General features: G+C 41.2%; 1 protein-coding gene across 5 annotated transcripts in view; it reads right to left on the bottom strand.

Annotated features, from left to right (window-relative positions):
• Positions 1-3240, bottom strand: part of LOC135545576 (N-terminal kinase-like protein) — a 28734-nt gene extending 25494 nt beyond the window's left edge. For 3 of the 5 annotated variants that reach the window (XM_064973288.1, XM_064973289.1, XM_064973290.1), the window contains exons 1-7: positions 3062-3240; positions 2101-2241; positions 1682-1804; positions 923-1143; positions 677-767; positions 360-515; positions 63-221 (exon numbers count right to left, since the gene is read on the bottom strand). In XM_064973288.1, coding sequence (XP_064829360.1) covers positions 63-221; positions 360-515; positions 677-767; positions 923-1143; positions 1682-1804; positions 2101-2241; positions 3062-3169 — 999 coding nt within the window. In that variant the 5' untranslated portion in view covers positions 3170-3240. The remainder of the gene's footprint in view (positions 1-62; positions 222-359; positions 516-676; positions 768-922; positions 1144-1681; positions 1805-2100; positions 2242-3061) is intronic. The other 2 variants (XM_064973286.1, XM_064973287.1) reach the window with 1 other exon arrangement.
• Between the last annotated feature and the right edge of the window lie 10654 nt (positions 3241-13894).

Here is a 13894-nt window from a genome sequence, read left to right as displayed (position 1 = left end):
GAAGGTGGGAGATGATTAGTTGCCAAAAGCATCCCTCCTCTCTGCCTCCACAGCACACATACCTTAAACAGAGGTGTGAGGACGACAGCACCGGCGTTGCCAAACTCAAAGGCAGTGAGTAGCTGTGGCAGCACCTTGTGCTTACAGAAGTCCTCTGGGAATGAGTCCAGGTTCTCACTCAGGTCCTGAAAGAACTGCTGCTTCTCTGCTGGGTCTTTGATCTGGATCAGATTGAATAGATAAGATAGATTTCACTGAATAAAATGTTTTATCGGTAAGTCAACATATTTCAATGAGAGCTGTGTCACCTCTAATGTGTCAAGCTTTTTCTATATCAGGACAGGGGTCCGGAATCACACCTGGATCTCCTCTAGGAAAAGGTTGCTCTCAACGAAGCTGTTGCTAAGGAATCCTCCGGGAGCTCTGCAGTTTTGCAGGAAACGGGCTGGGTTAGGCCGGGCCCTGGCATTGGCCCCCACCAGCTCACAGTAGTGTGGCACCAATGCTTTAGGGATCTGAGGGACAACAAACCATAATACGTTTCACATCACTTCCAATTAATTCATGATCTTAGATTCTTTTTGACTGGAGGACATTAGAATCACTTTAGGATTTTCTTAAAATGTGTGATGCTCTGGTAAAATGTTAGAAGGTAAAGGGTGGGAGAGGGGGGTACCTTTCCAAGGGAGCGTAGGGAGGAGGCTCGGGGAAGTGGACCATTGAACACTTCCCAGATCAGACAGCCCAGCCGCCACACATCCCCAGCCCTTGAGCACAGAGAGATGGACTCACTTCATATTTGTATTGTCTATCTTCAGACTACATCAAGCATTGAACTAAAACCTTTGTATGGGAGATCCCAGGAAGACAATTTTTCATGAAATCAGTCTTTCATTCTTAACTTATTCTCTGTCCGCCTCACCATTTCTCTCCACTGTTTGGTGATTCAGGGGCGTCGTATTTATCCATTTCAGGGTGAATAGCTTTGGCGGAGGGTAGTGATGTGGAGGCGTCCCCGTTCTCTGGGGTCATGTAGTCCAGACCGCCAAGCTTCCATTCTCCGGCTCGGTCCACAAACACAGCCCAGATACCCAGGTTGTTGTGGAGGAGGTGGCAGTCATTCACCAGGAAACTAAGGGCTTTCTACAGGGGGGGAAATAGAGTGTGAGAGATAATCAAATAATTCCCCATAACAATGGACTAATTATTTGCCTGAATTTGATTTGGTATAGATTGATATGTAATAAACATAAATTTAAGTGTAGGAAGACTCAGAGAGATGTATTCCTTTGAGGAAAGTTTGTCTAGAATCATCTGTTGTAACTGAGTACTGATGCTCTACCTTTGACCTGTTGAATGGTATGGTTAAAGTTTGACGCCATTCTGGGCCGGGGACACACTTATAATGTATCTGTGAACCTGTTTAACTCTGTAGCAGCTGATGTGACTTCCTACCAGCCTTTCAGGCTGGTGTTTAGAGAACATTCAGTACTGTGTGATTAATATATAAGTGCCTTCTAAGACAAGATGGAGTCATCTTTCCATTGAGTAAGAGATTGATAGAGAGGAAGGAGGAGGATAATGGAGTAGAGGTGGAAGAGGATTGATAAAGGACAAGCAGCACTCAACATAAAGAAACATCAGGAAATCAGAGCACTCATTTCCCCTCCAGTCTACTGACCACAGTCTGATGCAGGCCCCAGGACACCTCCAGCTCTCCAGAGCCCCCCCTCTCTGACTGGGCCTTCAGGTGGGCTGCCAGGGGGGTGACCTGCTCTGTGACCAGGTACAGGCTCTTCTCTGTCTGCAACGCACCAGAAAGAGACAACATTAATGCATTCACAATGACATTGTTAAAATGTGCATTAGTCTTAAGTATGGTTCTATTATATAGTTAGTACACTAGCTACTGTTTCTCTCTAGAAGAGACATGGGAACTAACTGATTCAGTCCTTGATACTCACCACACTCTGCATGAAAAACAATTACAAGAAAAACAAATACAGAAGACTGAGAAAATGGTGACAGAATGATTGTTTTAAATATCAACTAAATTGTGATGTTATTTGCATTTGGTAGGAAATACACACAGACACACACCTCCAATCCATCTACATAGGCCAGGATGTTGGGATGTCGGAGGGTCTTCATACGTTTGAACGCTGCCTTGGCTAGCTGGGTCTGTTCCTCTGTCCCTGTTGATACCTCGTACACAAACACCGATAGTGGTTCCCCACCCGTCTAAGGAGATGTCAAAATGTGACAATGTCATGATCCATAGAGATGTTATTGAGGTTTAGCGGTGATGTTATTGTGACTTAGGGGAGATTAAGTTAGTCTCCCTGGTGAGGCCAGACTTCAATCACAGGAGTGGTGTTGTTCGATCCTGAACCTTGCAATAAGGGTTGTTGTCATGTCACCATACGATGTCTCAGTCAACTAGCTACCTATTTAAGGTTAAACACAGCACGACACCTACACAAGTACGCCAAAGGTTCCACCATTGCATCTTCATGGCATTGAACAATAAGTAAAAGGAACAAACAATGCTAAGCGGAACCTTTGACAAATTAGCCGATAACGTTAGTAGTTAGCTAACTAGCTACCAGGCAAAACAAGAATGACAGTGTGCTAACGACATCATTATTTGTCATGACAGTTTGTCGAAATACATTTTGCATGAGCATTTTGCGTGACACCAGTGGCTAGATAGCTAACGTTAGCTAGCTAATAACTGTAGCAGAGATTGACGTGGCGATAATACGTGTCCCTGCATAAACAAAACATAGCTAACATTAACTATGCTAGTCTTACAAGTTACGTTCGCTAACCGTGTTGTTTTAACTAACGTTAGGCGATAAATATCCGGACAACGCCATCTATATATTAGACATACATCGTGATAATCATGTATGGCAATTTAACATTCAATTTCATCCCATAAATAAGAATGGTGTCCTGCATTGAACTCAGTCAGAGCTAGCTAGCGAGGCCTTGCCTTGTATCAGCTAGCTAACAAGACATCTGTCAAATATATTTCTGCCCCCACTATTGTATTTACCTTTCGCTTGCCTCGATGCAGTGTCCATATTCCGGACTTGTCTTGCGTGTCCGGTAAAATGTCATAATTAAAGTCTTTGACTGGATCCCGAGCAAAAAAGGACCACATCGCTCCTACATCAAGCAAACAACTACGTAGCTATGGGGAACCGCAGCCTGCTAGCAAGCTAGCTAGCCAATCCGGAAAGATCAGATCCTTCCCTGTCGTCGATTCCACCACTTGGGCGAGTGTAGGCAGTGGGTGATCAGATGGTCATGTACAGGTAGAGATACTGGTGTGCAAAAGAGCAGAAAAGTAAATAAATAAAAACAGTGTGGGGATGAGGTAGGTGAAAAAGGGTGGGCTATTTACCAATAGACTATGTACAGCTGCAGCGATCGGTTAGCTGCTCAGATAGCACATGTTTGAAGTTGGTGAGGGAGATAAAAGTCTCCAACTTCAGGGATTTTTGCAATTCGTTCCAGTCACAGGCAGCAGAGTACTGGAACGAAAGGCGGCCAAATGAGGTGTTGGCTTTAGGGATGATCAGTGAGATACACCTGTGGGAGCGCGTGCAACGCGTGTTGCCATCATGACCAGTGAACTGAGATAAGGCGGAGCTTTACCTAGCATGGACTTGTAGATGACCTGGAGCCAGTGGGTCTGGCGACGAATATGTAGCGAGGGCCAGCCGACTAGAGAATACAAGTCGCAGTGGTGGGTGGTATAAGGTGCTTTAGTGACAAAACGGATGGCACTGTGATAAACTGCATCCAGTTTGCTGAGTAGAGTGTTGGAGGCAATTTTGTAGATGACATGGCCAAAGTCGAGGATCGGTAGGATAGTCAGTTTTACTAGGGTAAGTTTGGCGGCGTGAGTGAAGGAGCCTTTGTTGCGGAATAGAAAGCCGACTCTTGATTTGATTTTCGATTGGAGATGTTTGATATGAGTCTGGAAGGAGAGTTTACAGTCTAGCCAGACACCTAGGTACTTATAGGTGTCCACATATTCAAGGTCGGAACCATCCAGGGTGGTGATGCTTGTCGGGCATGCGGGTGCAGGCAGCGATCGGTTGAAAAGCATGCATTTGGTTTTACTAGCGTTTAAGAGCAGTTGGAGGCCACGGAAGGAGTGTTGTATGGCATTGAAGCTCGTTTGGAGGTTAGATAGCACAGTGTCCAAGGACGGGCCGGAAGTATATAGAATGGTGTTGTCTGCGTAGAGGTGGATCAGGGAATCGCCCGCAGCAAGAGCAACATCATTGATATATACAGAGAAAAGAGTCTGCCCGAGAATTGAACCCTGGCACCCTCATAGAGACTGCCAGACGACCGGACAGCATGCCCTCCGATTTGACACACTGAACTCTGTCTGCAAAGTAATTGGTGAACCAGGCAAGGCAGTCATCCGAAAAAAAAGGGGAGTCCGAAAAGGCTACTGAGTCTGGCGATAAGAATATGGTTATTGACAGATTATGTCGATGCAGCCAGCCTTGATCAAGAACTGTCGATGAAGACGGCTGCACAGTACTGTCTTTTATCGATGGCGGTTATGATATCGTTTGTTTGGCGTAGTAACCTTGAGTGTGGCTGATCATGGTGCACCTTCAGTGACCAAATACAGGACCATTCTGGAAGAAAACCAGGAGTCTGCAAAGCGGAGATGGAGGTCTTCCACAAGACAATGTGGGAATTCGAGAATGGTCAGTGACCTGTTTGTTGACTTGAAAACTGCTGTTCACAAGACTCTTAGAGCTCGAGCAAGGAGCAGGATGGATATAGGTCTGTAACATTTTAATCCGAGATGATCACATAATTTACATTCCAGCCCTTGGCAGCTCCAGATTTGACTACTTCAACACACACCCCGCTGGAATCCCTGCATTCTCAGATTCCCCACACACCCCGCTGGAATCCCTCTCTGTTTACCATCTCTTCACTAACATTACTTGTTTAACAAATAATCTCTATATTGTAATCAATAAAGTGTTTCAAAAATGCTCTACTTTTACTAACATATACGTTCATTCCTGAGAGAGAAGGGGTGTAATACATCCAGGTGGGCATGTGGTACCCTTCCTCACCCATGCCAACAAGATGTTACTTCTTGTGGGGTCTTTGCCTTGAGAGTAAGTATGAGAGCATAAGTAATGTACAATTAACCTACTGAAAGAATACAGGAAAAACAGAACTGTCAAATTATATTATAGCTGTGTCGTTGTATACTTGCGAATTAGAATCTTAAGTGTAGCATAATTTTGTTGGGAAACACTGAAATGAAATGCAAATCAAATTATTTTCCCCAGTTTGCTGAATGTGTCCTGAAGGAGTCGATTATCTTTTCAAATACGGACAAAGATGTTGACATCGTGAGAGAAGAAATAGCAGTCACTCTCCTCCAAAACACTGGTATGTTCAATTTCTAATTTAATATAATTGTAGATAAAAATATATATATTTATATGGATCTTTCAAGGTTATCTCTAATCCAACTTCTGACTAGATGGCTGCTTAACACATGTATTTAAATAATTATGTTACAAGAAACCTAAACTATTCCTTTGTTCCCTGTTTGCTCAGAAAAACACATGTAGAGACTACTTGACATTATGTTTTGCTAGATGACCTGAGCCAACTGTGCCACTTCTGTGGGGTGGTGGACAATAAAGAGGAAGACACTAATTGGGTAATTGCCTGTTCACTTCTAAAGGCACATTTTTAGGAGTATGAATTAGTATAAGCAGTAATATTTATTTAGGTAGTATCATCTGCTTTTCTGATAATTAAATATTTGTAATTCAAGAAAATGTATTTTTTTTAAATATATTATAATATAGATTTCAGATTGTTTGTATCTGCTGCCCACATTGGTTCCACCAGTCCTGTATGAAAACCATCCCACCATTGGAGGATTATGTCTGCGCTGCCTGTCAGGACGAGGCTAGGCTTGAGTTCCAGGTGACAGTATCACCTGGAAAACTTTCCATAAAAAGTGGACTAAATGTTCAGACAAGCTGTTGCATCTTTCCAATATTTGTTTGTTATTTATTGTCATTTTATATCTTATTATGCAAAGATCGAAATGTGTATATCTTATTTAGTGTTTGTTAAAACTTCTTACGGCTGAGATCCCGCTAACGGGATCGATATGACAACAGCCAGTGAAAGTGCAGGGCGCCAAATTCAAACAACAGAAATCTCATAATTAAAATTCCTCAAACATAGAAGTATTTCACACCATTTTAAAGATAAACTTGTTGTTAATCCCACCACAGTGTCCGATTTCAAAAATGCTTTACGACGAAAGCACACCAAACGATTATGTTAGGTCAGTACCTAGTCACAGAAAAACACAGCCATTTTTCCAGCCAAAGAGAGGAGTCACAAAAAGCAGAAATATAGAGAGAATTAATCACTAACCTTTGATGAACTTCATCAGATGACACTCATAGGACTTCATGTTACACAATACCAGTGGTGGGCCGTCAGGGCCAGCAAGGCCTTCTCTGCTGGCCTAAACATCATCAGAATATATATATTTTTAAATATATTTTCCCACAAATATGTATTAAATTATTCCCCAGATTAAGAGTTACACTCTTCATTTCATAGCGTTCCTCTTGGTTGCACTGCTTCCAGCCCCAGGTTGAGATTTGGAGGGCTGGTCTTTATGTTAGATATTTTATCCAATCATATTCAGCCATCATGTGTTGCCAGGGGTCTAAAATGTTACACAGGAGCCAGCTAGCAGGCGTAGTGCGTGCACGTCTTTTGATTGGATTACCAATATTGAGAGGCAGGTCCTATATGGGCAGGTCTCAGAACTAGGAAACTGAAATTGATCAACAAATTAATTTGCGTACTACTAAGCTGTTTTTTCAACCCACAATGGCGGAAGGAGAAGATATCGATTTGGTCGAGGATATAATTACAACGCCATTCTCAAGTCAAACTATTCAAGAAAAGTTAGACATTGTCAGGAGAGGTAGACGCCGACGCTACAAAGCCTGTCACAGGCGGGAAAGGGGTTCATTCCCCACTTTCAATTACTATCAATGACTCACAGGCTCCGAGAAGCACTGGAAACTGTATTGCTGGGAATGCCTATTATTTGCAAGTGATCGATTTGGTGTTTGGAGCCACACTGGCTTTGAGTTGTCTAACCAAGGCAGCAACGAGACACCAAAGTACAGCTGGGCACTTACAAGAAATGGTGCTTTTGAAAACTTTTGGGGACACCCGAGTGGATCTACAGCTCAACGAACAAGCGCGCAGGGCAACAAAGCTGCACAATGAAAAGGTATTGTACTATTCCCCTGCAATTCTCTGAATAAAAATTTCAGTTTACATTGGTGCGATATGTTCAGTAATGTTTTGCTTCCAAAACATCCAGTGATTTTGCAGAGAGCCACATCAATTTACAGAAATACTCATAATAAACATTGATAAAAGATACAAGTGTTATGCATGGAACTTTAGATAAACTTCTCCTTAATGCAACCAATGTGTCAGATTTCAAAACAACTTTACTGAAAAAGCACACCATGCAATAATCTGAGTACGGCGCTCAGACACAAAAACAAGCCATACAGATACCCGCCATGTTGTGGAGTCAACAGAAATAGCATTATAAATATTTTCTTACCTTTGATGATCTTCATCAGAATGCACTCCCAGGAATCCCAGTTCCACAATAAATGTTTGTTTTGTTCGATAAAGTCCATCATTTTTGTCCAAATACCTCTTTTTTTTGCGCGTTTAGTTCACAAATCAATATTCACGACGCGCAGGCCAGGCGAAAAGTCAAAAATTTCCGTTACAGTTCATAGAAACATGTCAAACAATGTATAGAATCAATCTTTAGGATGTTTTTAACATAAATCTTCAATAATGTTTCAACCGGAGAATTCCTTTGTCTTTAGAAATGCAATGGAATGCAGCTACCTCTCACGGGCACACGCCTGACTGAGCTCATGGCCTTCTACCAGACCTCTGGTTGAAACAGCTCTCATTCTCTCCTCCTTCACAGTAGAAGCCTCAAACAAGGTTTTAAAGACTGTTGACATCTAGTGGAAGCCTTAGGAAGTGCAATCTTGGATAGGCAAAGAGTTGAAAAATTACAAACCTCAGATTTCCCACTTCCTGGTTGGATTTTTTCTCAGGTTTTTGCCTGCCATATGAGCCCTGTTATACTCACATACATCATTCAAACAGTTTTAGAAACCTAAGAGTGTTTTCTATCAAAATCTACTAATACTATGCATATCTTAGCTTCTGGGCCTGAGTAGCAGGCAGTTTACTCTGGGCACCTTATTCATCCAAGCTACTCAAAACTTCTTATGGCTGGGGGGCAGTATTAACAAACTTAACTTTCTGTGATGTTTTTTGTTATTGTGTGATAATATTTATGTATTATCATTATTTTCTTAAACATTACAAAATATTTCTAAAATAAATTATGTTTCTTTATACTCTAATTTTGCTTTCTGTGGCACACACTACTGGTCAACATGAGCTGCCAAAATGATTCTGAAGTGTGCCAGGCCTTGTTGTCCCAAGATAGAAGGGGGAAGTGGGGATTTCGGCAGGCCTTAATTTTGTGGCTAGAGTCAAATACTTTCTGTGGCACACATCAGAGTCAAATACTTTCTATAGAACAAACTTCATGTCAGGATAGGCAACCGAAATTAATAATTAATGTATGTGTGTTATATTAAACATAGAGGAGGGAGTAAAATGTAGGCAAGCAATAAACATTTCAGAACTACTAATCAAATAAGACATGGGAGAGGTGACGAATTTTGGCAAAGAGATTTATTTATAGACTAATATACTTGAAACAAACAGCCAATACGAAAACTGCAGACATTAGTGCCTCCTCGCTGTTATCAAACCGACATAAAAAATAAAATGAAACTCAGCCGAACGTGATCAGAAATCTCAACGAGCAAAGCAATGAAGAATTGAGTGCGTGCGCGTTCACGCGAAGGGGGGGATTCTGTCAGGGGGGAGAGCTTTTCGGCACAACGCCAGTAAATAAATCCTCTGCCTCTTCTACATGGTCATGGAACCTATTGCCCTGTCGATTTACAATTGGCATTTTAGTAAATTAACAGACGCTCTTATCCAGAGTGAGTGCATCACAGTGCCATCCATTTTGTCACCAAAGCCCCATATACTACACACCACTGCGACCTGTATGCTCGCTTCATATTCGTCACCAAACCCACTGTCATCTATAAGTCTTTGCTAGGTAAAGCCCCGCCTTATCTCAGCTCACTGGTCACCATAGCAGCACCCACCCGTAGCACGCGCTCCAGAAGGTTTATTTCACTGGTCACCGCCAAAGCCTATTCCTCCTTTGGCCGTCTTTCCTTACAGTTCTCTGCTGCCAATGACTGGAACGAATTGCAAAAATCACTGAAGCTGGAGACTCACATCTCCCTCACTAAAGTTAAGAATCAGCTGTCAGAGCCGCTCACAGATCATTGCACCTGCACATAGCTCATCTGTAAATGGCCCATCCAACTACCTCATCCCCTTTTTTGTGGTTGTTCCTTTGCACCCCAGTATCTCTACTTGCACATTCATCTTCTGCACATCTATCACTCCAGTGTTTAATTGTTAAATTGTACTTACTTCTCCACGATGGCCTATTTATTGCCTTACCTCCCTAATCTTACCTCATCTGCACACACTGTATATAGATTTTTTTCTATTGTGTTATTGACTGTACGTTTGTTTATTCCATGTGTAACTCTGTGTTGTTTGTGTCGCACTGCTTTGCTTTATCTTGGCCAGGTCCCAGTTGTAAATGAGAACTTGTTCTCAACTGGCCGACCTGGTTAAATAAAGGTGAAATATATATATATTTTTAAAGTGCACACTTCATTTCGTACTGGTCCCCGGTGGAAATTGAACCCACAAACCTGGCGTTGAAAGTGCCAAACTCGACCAATTGAGCCACACGGGACCGGTTTGTATATTTAGTAATGAATTAGAGAAGCATTATGTGAGACTGTTCTGTGCGGTTGTACTCCTGACATGCACCATTGCCTCTGGTACTGTGCTGATCAATAACAGGCCTTATGTGGACATCCCTCCCCCTGAATTCCTTGGTCATATAGGCTTACTGTACTCACTAATAAAATAAACATTTCATGATTCAGAAAAACAATAAGGCCACTGGCTTATTTCTTTAATTTAAAAAAAAGCACATCGAGACATGTGTAACCCAAATAAAGCCAGAGAAATTGAAAGGTCAAGATTGAACACAAGTTTGAATTGTAATGTAAATTGATTTTGTTCATACAGTAACACCATTTCCAACAGTTCTCTTATGTCTCAAACTGCAAGTCATGATACTCACACCCAACCAATAGACTAATCCCCCCAAAAAAAATCTAGTCGAAAATTCCAGTTTCTCATGACATTCAGGCATAGGTGGTTGTGTAATTGAGCAATTGTATACATGGAAACAGAGAGTTGGACAATTTATTGAAGATATGTAAAATGTCAAAACATTGATATCTGCATATTGGAACACAAAGGTTTAATAAAGCAGATTGATATGAACTCTGTCATGAAGGGTACATTCTAAACAGGGTTCATACTAAACAGGGTTCCTACACATTTTGACAGATGGAATTTCATGACTTTTACCCACATTGTACGTCGCTATGTTCGTACAAAAAAAAGTAAGAGTAATGTTGTATTGACAGTGAGGCTGCTCTCTGATCCCATGTACCATCTCCTGCCATTATGCAAGGTACTTAACCACCCACAAAGTAGAATACCTGTTAGACAACTGTATTAAAACACACGATCAACCCTCAGTCTGGAGAGCTACTGGGTGTGCAAGCCCTTCTGATCAAGCTCTGTAAAATTCTACGTGACCACTGAGTCACTGTAATCTCCTTATGCACTCAGGACATGTGTTGATAGTATCCAACTCGCTAATGGCCTGCTACTTAGGGCTCTATTGCCCTTCAAACCAATAACATCAAGGCAATTGAAAATCACAAACACTTTTACTTTTAAAACTCACCTCACTGCGATTGATCAATTTGAAGAAAGTTCAACAGGTTGAAAACAAGTGGAAAACATTGTCATTGCGGCTGTTGGATAGAAAACACTGTTCAAAGCCTAACAACGAAATGGACAGCGTTTTCTAAGGTTATTAATTCAAAACACCCATATGCATATTAGATCTTATGCATATGCACAGGCCTACAGTGGCTTGCGAAAGTATTCACCCCCCTTGGCATGTTTCCTATTTTGTTGCCTTACAACCTGGAATTGAAATATATTTTTTTGGTGGGGTTTGTATCATTTGATTTACACACCATGCCTACCACTTGAAGATGCAAAGAAATAAGACAAAAAAAACAGAAAACTTGAGCGTGCATAACTACTCACTCCCCCCCCAAAGTCAATATTTTGTGCAGAGCCCCCTTCTGCAGCAATTACAGCTGCACGTCTCTTGGGGTATGTCTATATAAGCTTGGCACATCTAGCCACTGGGATTTTTCCCCATTCTTCAAGGCAAAACTGCTTCAGCTCCTTCAAGTTGGATGGGTTCCACTGGTTTACACCAATCTTTAAGTCATACCACAGATTCTCAATTGGATTGAGGTCTGGGTTTTGACTAGGCCATTCCAAGTCATTTTAATGTTTTCCCTTAAACCACATGAGTGTTGCTTTAGCAGTATGCTTAGGGTCATTTTCTTACTTGAAGGTGAACCTCCATCCCAGTCTCAAATCACTGGAAGAGGTTTCCCTCAATAATTTCCCTGTATTTAGCACCATCCACCATTCCTTCAATTCTGACCAGTTTCCCAGTCCCTGCCAATGAAAAATACTTATCTTCCACCATAATTTGCAAATAAATGCATTAAAAAAAAATCGTACAATGTGATTTTCTGGATTTTTCCCCCCTCATTTTGTCTGTCATAGTTGAAGAGTACCTATGATGAAAATTACAGGCCTCTCATCCTTTTAAGTAGGAGAACTTGCACAATTGGTGGCTGACTAAATACTTTTTTGCCCCACTGTATAGATTTTTTATAACACAACTCTCAGATTTGTACTTCTCCACAACTTTGTCTCTGACCTGTTAGGAGAGCTCCTTAGTCTTCATGGTGCCCCCTTGCCTAGTGTTGTTGCAGACTCTCGTGCCTTTCAGAACAGGTGTAATGTAATATATTTACACAATGAGAACATGTGACAGGTCAAGTGACATTCAAAAAAAGTCCACCTGTATGGAATCTAACTAATTATGTGACTTTGAAGGTAATTGGTTGCACCAGATCTTATTTAGGGTCTTCTTAGCAAAGGGGTGAATACATTGGCACGGACCACTTTTCCGTTTTATAACTTGAAACAAGTAACTTTTTCCAATTCACTTCACCAATTTGGACTATTTTGTGTATGTCCATTACATGAAATCTAAATAAAAATCTATTTAAATTACAGGTTGTAACGCAACAAATAGTAAAAACGCCAACGGGGATGAATACTTTTGCAAGGCACTGTGCGTGTGTGTATATGAGCCCACGCTTAAAAAAATAAAAATATTCTGCCATTATAAAATACATAGCCTAACACATTTTGCACGTCAGAAAAACATGAATCATCTTTGAGTGTGGACTGTATTATCATCGATACTGGATGGACGGGCTACCTTATGCTACGCGCCAAACACCCTACCCAGTAGTCTGGGAGAGAAAGTATAGGCCTAGTCGTTGGTTCATTGGTTGTGCAGCACTGCTTAGTTATCCTACAATTATAGGGAATTTTTTATATTTTCATAATTAATAGGCCATTAGCTACAGAATATCTCACCAATGAGTTTCCATCTCCTACCCCCATTCCTTTCTCAAGCACAAACAGAAGGGCTGTCAGTTTAATTACATGTTTCATGGTGAAAACATCAATGTTGATGTTCCCACAGATTTCACTTGGTTTCATGCTGAAACAGTGTTGGAGAGACCATGGCATACAGAATTTGAGCAGCGTGTTCCAGTTCCCGCTAATATCCAGCAACTTCGCACTGCCATTGAAGAGACATTCCACAATCAGCCTGATCAACTTGATGCAAAGGACCTGTGCATGAGGCAAATGGAGGTCACAACAGACCTGATTCTCTGATCCACGCCCCTACCATTAAGGTATCTGACTAACAGATGCATATCTGTATTCCCAGTCATGTGAAATCCATAGAATAGGGCCTAATTAACAGATTTTGTTATTAACTCAGTAAATGTTAAATTGTTGCATGTATATTTTATTAATGAACAAGCCCACCCAATGTAAATAAGTTGTTCACAACCGACTTGCCTAGTTAAAAGTACAGCCTGTGGCATGGCCAGAACATACAGTAGGCCTACTCAATTTGTTCATGTTTCTTTAGACCTGCATAAAATCAATGGATTTATTGGTATGTGCATATTAAATTGATTTAGTCGACTTTTATAAAATGTAGATGTTCCAAAGGCCTGAAGATGCTAAACATGTTAACGGTCAATTACTATCAGACCGGTAGTCTTTTGCATGACATTAACCAGCTGACAAAATATCATTACACCCACAGCCGTGACCACCTTTGATGCATAACATTGTAAACAAAAGTTACATTTAGAAAAAATGTATTTCAAAGATCAACTGGTTATAAACAAATATTTATGGACTTAGTGATTCGAGCCCTGAACACTGATTGGTATACATTTTAAAATTCAACTGCTGTCAGCCAGTTATGACATTTATTTCTACTTCTCTAATTACATTGTTACAGTTTATAATAGCAATAAGGCATGGTGGGGGTTGTGGTATATGGCCAATATACCACAGCTAACGG

This window comes from Oncorhynchus masou, chromosome 9 (assembly GCF_036934945.1).
Source record: "Oncorhynchus masou masou isolate Uvic2021 chromosome 9, UVic_Omas_1.1, whole genome shotgun sequence".
Lineage (NCBI taxonomy): Eukaryota > Metazoa > Chordata > Actinopteri > Salmoniformes > Salmonidae > Oncorhynchus > Oncorhynchus masou.
This window is presented reverse-complemented; position numbering and strand designations above follow the sequence as displayed.